The following is a 16,056-nucleotide window of genomic DNA, read 5'->3' as shown; positions in this document are numbered from 1 at the left end:
TAAAAATTAGGCAATTCAATTATATTCCTCCATGAAGATGAAGTTTGCTTAATAATGCACACTGAAATGTGATTAACAGCTAAAAATGCCCAGAAAGTATATGCTTTCTGGGCATTTTTATGTAATATTTCCATTTTGGACCCCCAAGAAAATGAAAAGGACTTTGGAAGCTAACAACTGGCATCTTACAGCTCACCTGAAATAATCTCAACAGTCATAAACAATTTTCTAGAATCTAAACAATAATCAGGGCTTCCCTGGTGGCTCAGAGGTTTAAAGCGTCTGCCTCCAATGAGGGAGACCCGGGTTCAATCCTGGGGTCGGGAAGATCCCCTGGAGAAGGAAACGGTAACCCACTCCAGTATTCTTGCCTGGAGAATCCCATGGACGGAGAAGCCTGGTAGGCTACAGTCCAGGGGGTCGCATACAGTCGGACACGACTGAGCGACGGAACGGAACGGAAACAATAATCAGATAAAGTCACTCTATGTTTGTGGGGGTGGAAAAAGAAAAGGCAAGTTTACTCTATGACTAGCCCTAAAAGAGGACAGAGACTAATATGTTTAGCAATTATAGAAATTAGCATGATTAACCACATGTCTTTATAATAGCAGGTCTAGTTCTGCTTTCATATTTGTGCTTTGTAGGTAAAAATTATCAGCATACACATTACTGAATTGTTGCCAATCCTGACAGAATCTAATTCAGAACCCTCTTCAGAATATTTAAAGTGTTGCTCAGTCGTGTCTGAATCTTTGCGACCCCATGAACTGTAGCCCAACAAGCTCCTCTGGCCGTGGAATTCTCCAGGCAAGAATACTGGAGTGGGTTACCATTTCCTTCTCGAGGTTATCTTCCTAACTCAGGGATCAAACCTATGTCTCTTGCATTGCAGGCAGATTCTTTACCATCTGAGCCACCAGGGAAATCCTCAGAATATTTAGAACAAACCTAAATTCCCTAACAAATCTCTCCTAATTCTTATATACACCCAAAGATTCAAATAGTTTTCTGTACTATTTTGCTAGACTGTTGGTAGCTTTCTGGTGATCTCTGGTGGGTGATCTTTAACATTCTTTATGACAATTTTTAATATTTTTCTTTTACTATGTGTTGAAAATTGCAGCTAGCCTAATAATCACAAATAATTTTAGAAATCTTATTTGACTTTGTATAAAGGTTAAATTAAAATACTGATGATCAGAATATTCTTGACATATGGAGTACATAATATTTCATATTTTGAATGCTATATTAAGTAAGAAGACGTAGAAAAATGAAGGAGCTATAGAATGAACGCTAAGGTTGCCCCAAAGTTCCATACAGTGAGCAAAAATAAGACTGGGAGCTGACTGTGGCTCAGAGCATGAATTCTTCATTGCAAAATTCAGACTTAAGTAGAAGAAAGTAGGGAAAACCACTAGACAATTCAGACATGACCTAAATAAAACCCCTTATGATTATACCATGGAAGTGACAAATAGATTCAAGGGATGAGATCTGATTGACAGAGTACCTGAAGAACTATGGACAGAGGTTCGTGACATTGTACAAGAGGCAGGCATCAAGACCATCCCCAAGAAAAAGAAACACAAAAAGGCAAAATTGTTGTCTGATGAGGCCTTATAAATAGCTGAGAAAAGAAGCTAAAAGCAAAGGAGAAAAAGAAAGATATATCCATTTGAATGCAGAGTTCCAAAGAATAGCAAGGTGAGATAAGAAAGCCTTCTTCAGCAATCAATGTAAAGAAATAGAGGGAAATAACAGAATGGGAAAGGTTAGGTAGAGATTTCTTCAAGAAAATTAAAACACCAAGGGAACATTTCATGCAAAGATAGGAACAATAAAGGACAGAAATGGTATGAACAGAACAGAAGCAGAAGATATTAAGAAGAGGTCACAAGAATACACAGAAGAACCATACAGAAAAGATCTTCATGACCCAGATAACCACAATGGTATAATCACTCACCTAGAGCTAGACATCCTGGAGTACGAAGTGGGTCTTAAAAGCATCACTATAAACAAAGCTAGTGGGGGTGATGGAATTCCAGTTGAGCTATTTTAAATCCTAAAAGATGATGTTGTGCAAGTGCTGCACTCAGTATGGCAGCAAATTTGGAAAACTCAGCAGTGACCACAGTATTGGAAAAGGTCATTTTTCATTCCATTCCCAAAGAAAGACAATGCCAAAGAATGTTCAAACAACTGCACAATTGCACTCATCTCACACACTAACAAAAATGCTCAAAATTCTCTAAGTCAGGCTTCAGCAGCACTTGAACCATGAATTTCCAGATGTTAAAGCTGGATTTAGAAAAGGCAGAGGAACCAAAGATTAAATTGCCAACATCCATTGGATCATAGAAAAATCACAAGAGTTCCAGAAAAAGTATCTATTTCTGTTTTACTGACTGCATCAAAGCCTTTGACTGTGTGGATCACAACAAACTATGGAAAATTCCTACAGAGATGCGAATACCAGACCACCTGACCTGCCTCTTGAGAAATCTGTATGCAGGTCAAGAAGCAACAGTTAGAACTGGACATGGCACAACACACTGGTTCCAAATCAGGAAAAGAGTATATTAAGGCTGTATATTGTCACCTTGCTTGTTTAACTTATATGCAGAATACATCATGAGAAATTCCAGGCTGGATGAAGCACAAGCTGGAATCAAGATTGTGAGGAGAAATATCAAAAACCTCAGATATGCAGATGACAGCATGCTCATGGCAGAAAGCGAAGAATTAAAGAGCCTCTTGATGAAAGTAGAAGAGGAGACTGAAAATGTTGGCTTAAAACTCAACATTCAGAAAACGAAGATCAAAGCATCCAGTCCCATCACTTCATGGCAAATAAATGGGGAAATAATGGAAACTAAATGAGAGAATTTAATTTTTGTGGTTCCAAATTCCATGCAGATGGTGATTGCAGCCATGAAATTAAAAGACCCTTGCTCCTTGGAAGAAAATCTATGACCAGCCTAGCCAGCATATTAAAAAGCCGAGACTACTTTACAGACAAATTTTCCTCTGGTCAAAGCCATGGTTTTTCCAGTAGTCATGTATTGATGTCAGAGTTGGACTATAAAGAAAGCTGAGTGCCAAAGAATTGATGCTTTTGGACTATGATGTTGGAGAAGACTCTTAAAAGTCCCTTGGACTGCAAGGAGATCCAACCAGTCCATCCTAAAGGAAATCATCCTGAATATCCATTAGAAGGACTGATGCTGAAGCTGAAACTCCAATACTTTAGCCACCTGTTGGGAAGAACTGACTCATTTGAAAAGACCTTGATGCTGGGAAAGATTGAAGGTGGGAGGAGAAGAGGACAACAGAGGATGAGATGGTTGGATGGCATCACCTACTCAATGGATATGAGTTTTTAGTAAGCCCAGGTAGTTGGTGATGGACAGGGAAGTCTGGTGTGCTGCAGTCCATGGAGTCACAAAGAGTTTGACGCGACTGATCAACTGAACTAAAATGAACTGAAAGTTTCCATGTGGAAACCTAATCCCCAATGTGATGTTATTAGAAGGTAAGAACTTTGGATGCTCATGACTGGGATTAGCATCCTTACAAAAGAGATCCTAGAGATTTTTCTGCCACATTCCGAATAGAAGATGGTCGAGTATGAGACAAGGTCAGGATCCTCACCAGATACTGAATGTGCCTGCTCCTTGATCTTCAATTTTTGGTCCTCAGGATTATGGGAAATAAATTTCTATTTCTTATAAACCACCCAGACAATAGCATTTTTTCTTTTTTTTTTTTTTTTATAGCAGCTTGAACCAACTAAGAAAAAAAAAAATTGACATTTATCTAAGGCGGAACGCTGGGCTGGAAGAAGCACAAACTAGAGTCAAGATTGCTAGGAGAAATATCAATAACCTCAGATATGCAGATGACACTACCCTTATGGCAGAAAGTGAAGAGGAACTCAAAAACCTCTTGATGAAAGTGAAAGAGGAGAGTGGAAAGGTTGGCTTGAAGCTCAACATTCAGAAAACGAAGATCATGGCATCTGGTCCCATCACTTCATGGGAAATAGATGGAAAAACAGTGGAAACAGTGTCAGACTTTATTTTTTGGGGCTCCAAAATTACTGCAGATGCTGATTGCAGCCATATAATTAAAGGACACTTGCTCCTTGGAAGGAAAGTTATGACCAACCTTGATAGTATATTAAAAAGCAGAGACATTACTTTGCCAACAAAGTTCCGTCTAGTCAAGGCAATGGTTTTTCCCATGGTCATGTATGGATGTGAGAGTTGGACTGTGAGAAAGCTGATCGCCGAAGAATCGATGCTTTTGAACTGTGGTGTTGGAGAAGACTCTTGAGAGTCCCTTATACTGCAAGGAGATCCAACCAGTCCATTCTAAAGGAGATCAATCCTGGATGTTCATTGGAGGGACTGATGCTAAAGCTGCAACTGCAATACTTTGGCCACCTCATGCGACGAGTTGACTCACTGGAAAAGACTCTGATGCTGGGAAAGGCTGGGGGTGGGAGGAGAAGGGGACGACGGAGAATGAGATGGCTGGATGGCATCACTGACTCTGTGGACATGAGTTTGAGTGTACTCCGGGATTTGGTGATGGACAGGGAGGCCTGGCGTGCTGTGATTCATGGGGTCGCAAGGAGTCGGACACGACTGAGCGACTGAACTGAACTGAACTGAACTGAATGCCATAAACTTCAGTTGTCTAGCTTGGTCCTCACAGAAATTCTCTAATTTATAATCAAAGATCAAGCACTTTCAGTAATTGTCACAAGGTCTCACTGAAAATAAATGTTGAAATTTGGAAATAATCTCAATTTGGGCTCTGAAACATGCTTTTCTTCAAATCCACTTCAATGAGAACAGGAGGAAAATTAATGAAACTAATATATTTGAAAGCAGTCTTAAATTTTTAATAAGCTATTAACGGAGAAGGCAGTGGCAAGCCACTCCAGTACTCTTGCCTAGAAAATCCCATGGATGGAGGAGCCTGGTAGGCTGCAGTCAGTGGGGTCGCTAAGGGTCGGACACGACTGAGCGACTTCACTTTCACTTTTCACTTTCATGCATTGGAAAAGGAAATGGCAAGCCACTCCAGTGTTCTTGCCTGGAGAATCCCAGGGAGAGGGGAGCCTGGTGGGCTTCCGTCTATGGGGTCACACAGAGTCGGACACGACTGAAGTGACTTAGCAGTAGCAGTAGCAATAACTATTAAACTAAGAATAAATAAAATAATATGAGGAATTTTAAAAAATAATGATCTGATTGATATTTTCTCTGTTACAAATTAAAAAACATCTCATCCTCCTGATACTTGTCTGATCTTTTCTCATGATACTCTCTACTCTCTACTCTGGTCTCACTGATATCCTTGCTATTTCTAGAAACATAAATACAATACACACGTTCCTATATCAGGGCATTTGTACTGGCCCTTCTCTGTTAATTTTATATATATGTATTATTTCAAATATTTAAGCATACTAATTAAGTTAAAATATTTTTATTTACATATTTTATGTATATATTAAATATAAATAATTTTATGTACCATATAATATATTCATATAAATATTTGTAATACTATATTTAAATGATGTGTTAATACTATATAATATTATGATATAATATATAATGATATAATTTGATGTGATATTATATGTGACAAATTATATATTTATATATAAATGCATTATATATATGTTATGTACTAATACAAGCACACATTTGCTATCCGTGACTTCCATTCTAATTGCACTCATCACTTTCCTGTTTTTGTGTTTTCCCTCACACTTAATACATATCATTCTATATGTTGTATTTATTTTGCTTTTCTGTCACTTCTGCCTAGAACAGATGCTATAAGGGAACTGAAATTTTTTGCTGTTTGTGATAGTGGTGATTTTGACACTTGGAGACAATCTCAACTTGTTTTGTTAAAGTTGTAGTTTTTTGATCACCTCTGTAACCCCAGTGCCCAAAAGAACACCTGTTTCATAGTAGGTACTTGATATATTCTTATTAAATAAATAAACGAAAACAAAATATGAGACTAGTAGACTAGACAACTAGAAGACTAATACCTAGACAACATTTAAAATTTAATGTAATTTCATACCACATGCACACACAAATCCTAAACTCAAACTGTAATTCATCACAGATAACAAACTCCAGAAAAAAAATCTCTAATATTGGAAAAAATCAAGTAGTAAGATTCAGAAACATAATTATTTGTGCTATCCTTTTTCAACTTTGTTATATATTTCAATTCATTCCTCTTCATTTTAATAAATATTTACAGATCACCTGCTATATCCCAAGGATATTGCTAACTACCAAAGTGTCATGATCGTAAGTTGACCATTTGCTTGTTGTGTGAACTTGGACAAGTGATCCAATCACTATAATCTTCAGTGATCTTATTCATAAACTGAGTAAACAGAGTAGTAACTGTTCATCAGGCTGTTATGCTGATGCCCTGACATAAGATTATACGAGTTAAGATAAGGCCAGCAAACCTTTTCAGTACTGCTCAGGCTCACCAGAGTCACCCAATTTATGTTATCACTTGTGAACAATAATTATGTTATTAAAAAAATAATAGATACGTCCCTGTGTTTATAAAGACTTAGTATATTTTTAAAAATAGAAAAAAAGTGTAATTTAAAAGAACAGATGTGAAGCCATATTTGCATATAATAACGTTACATTTAGAAAGCTCATCAAGGCTTTCTCAGATTTCCACTTCTCATTGATTGCCAAAATTCCTGATCTTCCTGGCCAATATTTGGAAGATAACTAAGAGTGTTAACCTTTTGATATCTCCTTTCTTTTTCTACTTTGTCAAGAATGGGCAAGGACTCCTTTCTTTTGAGTGTGATCAATATTATGGAGGTTAGTTTTACTTCATTTGGCTGTAGATTTTGCTGCACACTTGCTGTAATTTCAAGGTAATTTTAAAATAATTTTCAATGTAGATGCCTCTGCATAGAGAGTTGAAATAGCATTTACTTACAGTGTATTTCTAGCACCTGCATGGCCACCTGAGGGGTGGCATTGAGAGATTCATGATCTACTCTGCAGATGACTGCCACGCCATCATCACTTCTGTCCACTCGGAAATCCAGTGTGCTGCTGACCGTGAACGTCTTGCGATTTGCATCCTCTTCCTTTAAATATTTTACATCTGAAAATACAAAATAAAATTTAAAATTCTGTGAAATTCTCTTTGAAATGTAACAGATCCCATTTACTCAAGACACCACTGGAAGCACTTTCTCCTTATCTTTATCCAATTATAAAGAGCAAATATTTGTTAGTTTGACATTTAACGCATTTCAAGTAAACAGAAATAAAACTACTTCAGATATATATTTTAAAAGTTAAATACAGAAATAAAAGGGCAAATCATAGCCCCTTTTTAATACCCCATTAGAAAAATCAGGCCATTTTACAATATTAGTCTCTTTTCTTTAGATTTAGATATTAATAAAAGATAATCTTGGTTTTTCTGAACCACAAGCACAGTGAGAAGAGCCACCTGGGTACGCCTAAAAGGAAGCACAATGTATTTGAGCTATGATTTTTAACATGAACAATGCAAGGTCAACATAACTGCTAAAAAATACCTAAGATGAGAAAGTTGTCATCTTTGGTAGAGAAGGAGGACTGTCATGTGAACATTTTGAATATTCAAATATCTATCTCTCTCTATATATATAAATTTGCAATGAAATTTCTGTTGAGATAAATGCTTTTCACTTAGCTGACGAATTCGTTTCAGCCTGAATGAGAACACTTCTCTCAAGATGTGAATTCACATATCAGTATTTAAACTTATTGTGCACTGATTCAGATTCAACATTAAATGGTGCACTTAGGGATTATTTGTTCTCTATGGAAAAGAGATTTAATAATATTTTCATTTAATTTGAAATTTCTCAAATCTAAAGTAGCTGATAAGAAGAGGGTAATTTTAATGGATTAGAAATCAAAATGATAGTCTAAGGTTAAAATATCATTTTAACAAGATCTTAAATATAGTTGAGGGAGAAAGCTGTTCCAGATTCTTAGTGTTTCAACTCAAGTGAACAATGATATTTTTAGGAGAAGAGTTCTTTTGCATAAAATTTTGATTCTAGCATGTATTAAATATTTTAAAGCTATTTAAAATATATCAATGATAACAAATTAACATAAATTCAGCTTTTCTATTGTTGTGCTCTATGCAAAGATTTGACTTGAAAATTATATTGAATTTTATGTATTTGACAGGAAGATATTTGCATGGTCCATCAAGTTTTACTTATTTCCAGAGAAGAATGTCTTTATCTTATTGATTTTAAAAATAAAGTAAAATTAATAAACGATTCACTTAGTCGCTCAGTCGTGTCCGACTCTGCAACCCCATGGACTGTAGCCTGACAAGCTACTGGGCCCATGGGGATTCTCCAGGTAAGAGTAATGGAGTGGGTTGCCATTCCCTCCTCCAGGGGATCTTCCCAACACGGGGATGGGACCTAGGTCTCCCACGTTGCAGGCGGGTTCTTTATTGTTTGAGCCACCAGGGGAGCCATAATAAAGGATAAGCCTAGATAAACATCCCATGTCTTGTTTGGAAAATATCTGTTTATGATTTTGTTCAGAAATATCTAAGTTACGATTTTTACCACAAAAAGTTTTATGAGATTTCAACAGTTTTTCAGAGTAAAAAGAATTTCTAACATTTGGAAAGGGAAGAAAGAGCATAGTATCTCAACTCTATTTTTTAACTATAAATTAATCATATAGGGTATAAAGCTTTCCATCAACATGTTTACTATGAAATATCTCATTTTTGTTAACCAAAGGCATTTCTGAGATTTTTGCATTTTAAAATTAGATTCAACTTTAGTTAAAAAATATTAGAGTGAAAGATGAAATTATCTTCTTTTAGTCAAAACATGTCAAGATAATACAGATGTATTTATAGTTCTTTGGCATATTACTTTTCAGTGTCTCATAAATATACAAAATGTTGCCTCATTTTTATATTTTGTATCCTTGCCTATAAATCTATGCCCATGTTTTCTTGTTGAAAGCTCCAAGCAGTAGAAATTTAAGAAAATTTAGATCTCTTGACAAAATACTTTTATAATTATGTTACACAATATGTAAGAAATTATTCCAAAATATTGCTTATATTCTTTAATTTTAATAACAGCTACATTTTAAGAACCCGCACATCTGCTTCCTTCAGCTATTTTCTTCACAAAAATATCATTTTATGTAGTATTAATTGGACACATAAAATCTGATAGCAACTGTATATAACATAAAATATTAATGAGCATCATTCAAGCAGAATAAATAAAAGTATAATTTGTTGCTTTTAATATTAGCTTATGTGACATCTTATAGAGTTACTAGAAGGCATAAGATAAACAGGAAAAAGTACTGAGAAGAGCCAGTTGTAATATCTTTGCCCATATTTCTGCTGACATCCTCCTCACCAAACAGGAAATAGCACTTAAAATTTATTTTCATTTTGCTTTCTAGCTTTATAAAGTAACTGATGTATTACATAGTTACAGAATTAATAGAAATTTCTTTATATGGAATAGTTAATCTGGTGATTCCATATATATTCTTGTTTCATGTTCTGTATTGTTTTAGAGAGTTTCTATTTTTTTCTTCTTTGGCAAGTCACAGCATTACTTCATCACTTTGTGATCTAAAACAGTGTTTCTCAAAAATGGAATGTGCATCTGAATCATATTTGAATCTTGTTAAAATACAGATTCTGATTCAATAGTGGTGAGGTAGAGCCTGAAAGTCTGTTGCTGGCCTACAGAATTATTTTCAAGAGCAAGGGTATAATGTATACACCATTACTGTAGCTGATACGACCAAAGGTGAGTGAATACTGGAACTAACTTAACTCACCTTTCTCCCTCTCTCTCTTTTTATTGCCACTCTTTGTAAGCTTAACATTCCTTCACTATTTCAACATATATTTCTCCTTTTTATTTACATTTTTGAAAATAGCCAAGTCATGTATTATGCAATGTATTGCTTCAATGGCCAGTGAGGCAAAGGGCAAACATTAAACACAGGAATTTATAGGATTACTTTCCATTATAATCCTTGAAGCCACCCTTCTATCTTTTTTCAAAGGAGATTATGGACATGTAAACACTTGCTCTCAAGTAATCAGAAAGGTGATTGCTTTTGGTTGGTGGTGGTTATGTAACTGAGTAGGATCCCATGGGGCCTGGGGAGGTGGGGTGGCAGGTCTTCCTCTATATCCTCTGGTTTAGATCCTTTATGAAGTACCTAGACAACAGTATGTGATGCAAATTTTCTGAATCCTTTTGCAGATGTAAACTCCTACCCCCCTCAACCAAATGGAAGATGACCCAGAGCACATCAGTCAGTTCAGTTCAGTGGCTCAGTCATGTCTGACTCTTTGCAACCATGGACTGCAGCACACCAGGCTTCCCTGTCCATCACCAACTCCCAGAGCTTGCTCAAACTCTTATCCATCATGTCAGTGATGCCATCCAACCGTCTCATCCTCTGTCATCCCATTCTCCTCCTACCTTCAAACTTTCCTAGAATCAAGGTCTTTTCTAATGAGTCATCCAGTCACATCAGTGGCCAAAGTATTGGAGCTTCAGCTTCAGCGTCAGTCCTTCCAGTGAATATTCAGGATTGATTTACTTTAGAGATTGACTGGTTAGATCTCCTTGTAGTTCAAGGGACTTTCAAGAGTCTTCTCCAACATCACAGTTCAAGAGTACATAAGGACTGATATTTGCTGAATCCTGGGGGAGCTTGAAGCTTTTTAGAACATGAGCCACCTCATCTCCTTGCATGATCATTCAATAAAAATTTCTCGGCTCCAAACTCTGACATTTCAGTTTGTTTGGCCTCACTGTGTGTCACTGTTGAGCACAGGAACATAACAGTTGCAAACTGTCTTTTTATACTAATGTGTTTACACTGCATGCTTTAGAAATCTTCTATGAAGTACTATTTTTAAATATCTGCCTGAAAATTCCTCAAGTATGCTTCTCAATGAAAGTTATTTTCTTGAAACTTTCATGGTGAAGTCTAAAGTAAAGATTTTCTATCAATACTTAGAGTATGTATCTGTATCAGAGAGTTGGATCATAAAGAAGACTGAGTACCAAAGAATTGATGCTTTTGAGTTGTGGTGCTGGAGAAGACTCTTAAGAGTCCTTTGGACTCTAAAGGGATCAACCTGTCAATCCTAAAGGAAATCAACCCTGAATATTGAAACTTGAAACTAACACAACATTGTAAATCAACTATATTTAAATACAAATTTAAAAATTAAATAAATAAAAAACCTGAGTCAAGTTATCTAGGAAATGAAACAAAAGGTTATCTGGACATTTTTACATTCAAATTTCTTTAAAAAGTCAGATCTCAGGAGATATCTCTAGATCCATTTTTTTTTCCAGATTTATAATGTTAGGTTGTATACACGCTAAGTCACTTCAGTTGTATCTGACTCTTTGTGACCCTATGGACCTGACATGCCAGGATCCTCTGTCCCTGGGATTCTCCAGGCAAGAATATTGGAGTGGGTGGCCATGCTCTCCTATAGAACCCCATGTCTCCTGCATGGACAGGTGGGTTCCTTACCACCAGTACAACCTGGGAAGTCCTAAATATTAGGTTACCTGCCTCTGTATCTGGAGCTTCTGGCCACCTTTGTCCTAGACTTTTAGAAGGAATATCCTTCTAAAGTGAAGTTTCTTCAGATGCTACTTTGGCTCCACAATGGTTCCAAACACCCTGAGCGTTGTAATCTGAACTTTTGTGATATGTTTCCTTTCTGCTCTTTAGTGACTTTGATTCCCTTTAAATGGATCCAGAACAAATATAATCCCATTTTTATAAAAGGAAATCTTGTCCTGAATCCTAGGTTAGCCTTTTCTTTCAGACCTGCACCTGAAGAGGACCAGTTTCCTTTTAAACGATTGCAAAGCCAATAAGCCACACTTGGAACAAGGTTGGTACTTAAATACAGTTCTGTCTTGTTTCCAATACTAGAAGGATCATACCTTCTCATAACTGGAATAAAACTCTTGGAATTTTGTAGTATATTTTGTGACTTCTCAACTATTTTGGCTTTAAAGTTTTTGGTCATGAACAAAGTTGCAAGATCTTAGTGTATACCCCAAATTTCTATGCTTATGTAGAATATGAACTCTGCCATTATTTTCAGAGTCTGTGTTTGTAGGTGTTTTTTGAAGAATCAAATAACAGTTTCAACAAGAGATTTCAATAAATTTATTCTGAATCCATACACTGTTATTAATGGTTCTTTAAATGACACCATTGTTAGTAAGTTTAAAGAAGGTCTTCTTCCCATACAGGAGAGACAATGTGGGCATTAAATAAGATAACTTGCTTTTATTGACAAAAACTTGGAGTGACCATATTGAACAAATGGACATGCTATATAATTCTTGTTTAAAAGAAGCTGTATAGATCCAAATTTATGAGTGAACACATCATTTTTAGAAGGCAATCAACACTCCCATCATTTAAAAAAAATGACATAAAGTAACTATGCCTAGTTAACTCAGTCAGTAACATAGATGCATATTTTAGAACTAATTTGTCTTGAAGGGATTGCTGGTACTTTTTCTTTTCTTATGGCTGAAGTGTAAAACAGGATTTTTTTTTTTTTTTTTTTACAAACCGTCTTTTATTTTATTTTTTTACTATTCAAGGTAAGCATTTGTTTTTATATCTGCTTCAAACTTTCTCCAGATCAAAAATACTGAGGCCATGTCTTATATAGTAAAACTTTAAAGTCTGGCAACCACTTTCATTTGTTCATTGGAGAAGACCTCAAAACAAATTCTTGAAGTAAATTTCAGTAATGCCTATGAGTATTCCTTCATACTGGAGAAGGCAATGGCAACCTACTCCAGTATTCTTGCCTGGAGAATCCCATGGACAGAGGAACATGGCAGGCTACAGTCTGTGGGGTCGCAAGAATGGGACAAGACTTAGCAACTAAACTACTACTACTAAAATTCACATTGGAGAAGGAAATGGCCACCCACTCAAGTATTCTTGCCTGGAGAACTCCATGGACAGAGGAGCCTGGTGGGCAGCAGTTTATGGGGTCACAGAGAGTCAGACAAGACTGAGTCACACACACACACACACACACATTTCTTCATACAACTCCAATTAGAATGCAGTAGACTTTTGTAAATCCCTTTTGCAATAGTCTATTTTTATAAGATCCCACTCATAATTCTGGTTGTAAAGCTGTGGCTCTATTATTCACTAGCAATGCAACATGTTTGTTTCACTTGACAAGGAATTTTATTGAAGCCCAGTTCTTGTTAATAGATTTCAAAAGCTCAGATGAGCAAACTAATAATTACAGAGGATTGATGAAGGGGGCATAATGCATTTATCTAAATATTCTAAAATAGCTTTAACTTTATTCAGATGACTCAAATGTTACAGTCTTTATCAAATTCCTCTTAAATGTTACCCCACAGGTGTATATTCAGAGGTGCTCTAAGGACCCAGTCTATGATATTTGTTGTATATACCTTGGTGGCGGTTTAGTCACTAAGTTGTATCCTACTCTTGCGATCCCATGGATTGTAGCCTTCCAGGCTCCTCTGTCCATGGGATTTTTCCAGGCAAGAATACTGGAGTGGGTTGCCGTATCCTTATCCAGGGGATTTCTTGACCCAGGAATCAAATGCAGGTCTCCTGAATTGGAAGTGGACTCCTGCACTGCAGGTAGATTCTTTATCAACTGAACTAACTGCCAAATTATTTCAATACAAAGACTTTTGTCTAAAACATATGAACTCAGAGAGAAATTCTCTTGACTCTTGGAACCATGAAATGTCAGATCTCTTGTGCAAATGGTTTGTGAGCATAATACTTAATTCATCATGTCTCTGTTTTTGAACCATCTAAAGTGTACTAATAAAAGCTTGTGATTCACCACTGGCAAATGTGAAAGTGTGACAAGCTTTATAAGAAGATTGCTTATTGATTTCACTTTACATTTCATCTTATTTTTCTGCAATAATTTAGTGGTTCTATCATATTCATGTATCAATTCACTCATATTACCTTTTACATTATCAGTGTTTTTTGTATTTATGCAAATTCTTCTATAACATGAGGTAGGAGTCACTCTCCCTCAAAGACATTGGATGTAGTTCAATCTTTGCTTGATGGCTCAGAAAATTAAATATTTGAATGGAAAATTTCTGTTAAGATTACTTTAGAACATCACTAAGAAGAATACTGCTCAGTTTAGAAGAATTATCAGGAAAGAGGGTCATCTTCTTTTTAAATTTTTATTTAATTTTTATTTAAATAGATGGGAAAACAGTGGAAAGTGTCAGACTTTATTTTTTTGGGCTCCAAAATCACTGCAGATGCTGATTGCAGCCATGAAATTAAAAGACACTTACTCCTTGGAAGGAAAGTTATGACCAACCTAGATAGTATATTAAAAAGCGGAGACATTACTTTGCCAACAAAGGTCCGTCTAGTCAAGGCAATGGTTTTTCCAGTGGTCATGTATGGATGTGAGAGTTGGACTGTGAAGAAAGCTGAGCACCGAAGAATTGATGCTTTTGAACTGTGGTGCTGGAGAAGACTCTTGAGAGTCCCTTGGACTGCAAGGAGATCCAACCAGTCCATTCTAAAGGTGATCAATCCTGGGTGTTCATTGGAAGGACTGATGCTAAAGCTGAAACGCAATACTTTGGACACCTCATGAGACAAGTTGACTCACTGGAAAAGACTCTGATGATGGGAAGGATTGGAGGGCGGGAGGAGAAGGGGACGACAGAAAGTGAGATGGCTGGATGGCATCACCGACTCGATGGACATGAGTTTGAGTGAACTCTGGGGGTTGGTGATGGACAGGGAGGCCTGGCGTGCTGTGATTCATGGGGTCGCAAAGAGTCGGACATGACTGAGTGACTGAACTGAACATTTTTTAAAGACTTTATTGAATCTGTTACAATACTGCTTCTGGTTTGTTTTATATTTTATTTCTTTTTGCTTTTCTGGCTGTGAGGCATGTGGGATCTTAGTTCCCTACCAGAGGTCGAATCTGTACCCCCTGCACTGGTAGGTAAAATCCTAACCACTGAATCTCAGGGAAATCCCGAGTCATCTCCCTTGAAGATTATTGAGGCATATAGTCTTAGATCACTTTCCCCCAAGTGATTGCTTATTTCTATATTTAATTCTATATTTATATTTACCTAATTCTCTATTTAGCGGTGTGCACCTTACAAGAATACCAAGAACTGGCTTGCTCAGTTCAGGAAAGCATTCAGTAGAGAAGAGAGTCACCTCTTTTAAAGTTATTAAGGTGAAGACTGAGAGCAATTTAACCTAAATGACTCACTTATTCTCCATATAAAAACCTTGTGCTCATATCATGTGTTAGACAACATGCTAGATTTGGCATGTGAAAACTTAAAGAAATCCCAGTCTGTTGAGAGAGACAGATATATAGCTATGGTATTTAAATATTTTAAAGAACTTTTAGTGTGTTCAAAATACCAAAGAAAATAGCAGTTTAAAGATTCATAATATTCAGATACACTCCCTGATCTTCACCCTATCAGATACCTCTTTTGAAAAAAGTATGGTAGACTATTTTAGAAAAAATGGCTGCTTAGGAAATTAGTTCTTAATTGTGGCAGCCCAAAAGACGGATTAGCTGGTTCTCAAGAAAATTTAATTTTATTAGCACATCCTTTGAATATCCAGTAGCAATATGAATATTACATATTATTTCTGTACCACTAATGTAATGAGCTGAAAACCAGAGTTTGCAAGTTTCAGCATAGTTTCCCTCTTTCTGACTTACCTGCCTTGTTCATGAGGTATTAATATACTCAGCATAATTTGTGGAACTTATCTTGGGTACTTTAGGCTTAGTTTATAACCTATCAGGTGTTCACAAATAAAACCTCAGAAGAAGGTAGGGTACAGGGAAATAGAAACATTTTTTATATTTAAT

The 16,056-nt window shown here is 36.3% G+C and overlaps 1 protein-coding gene across 1 annotated transcript in view; it reads right to left on the bottom strand.

Moving 5' to 3' along the window:
• CADM2 (cell adhesion molecule 2) overlaps positions 1–16,056 on the bottom strand; it is a 302,491-nt gene that overhangs the window by 162,944 nt on the left and 123,491 nt on the right. The window contains exon 4 of the mRNA XM_088836187.1: positions 7,024–7,194. Coding sequence (XP_088692313.1) covers positions 7,024–7,194 — 171 coding nt within the window. The remainder of the gene's footprint in view (positions 1–7,023; positions 7,195–16,056) is intronic.

The sequence above is a fragment of the Moschus berezovskii genome, chromosome 1 (genome assembly GCF_049115385.1).
Source record: "Moschus berezovskii isolate FMDL1 chromosome 1, NW_MosBer_1.0, whole genome shotgun sequence".
Taxonomy (NCBI): Eukaryota; Metazoa; Chordata; class Mammalia; order Artiodactyla; family Moschidae; genus Moschus; species Moschus berezovskii.
The sequence above is the reverse complement of the archived record's forward strand: the minus strand, read 5'-3'. Positions and strand labels throughout refer to the sequence as shown.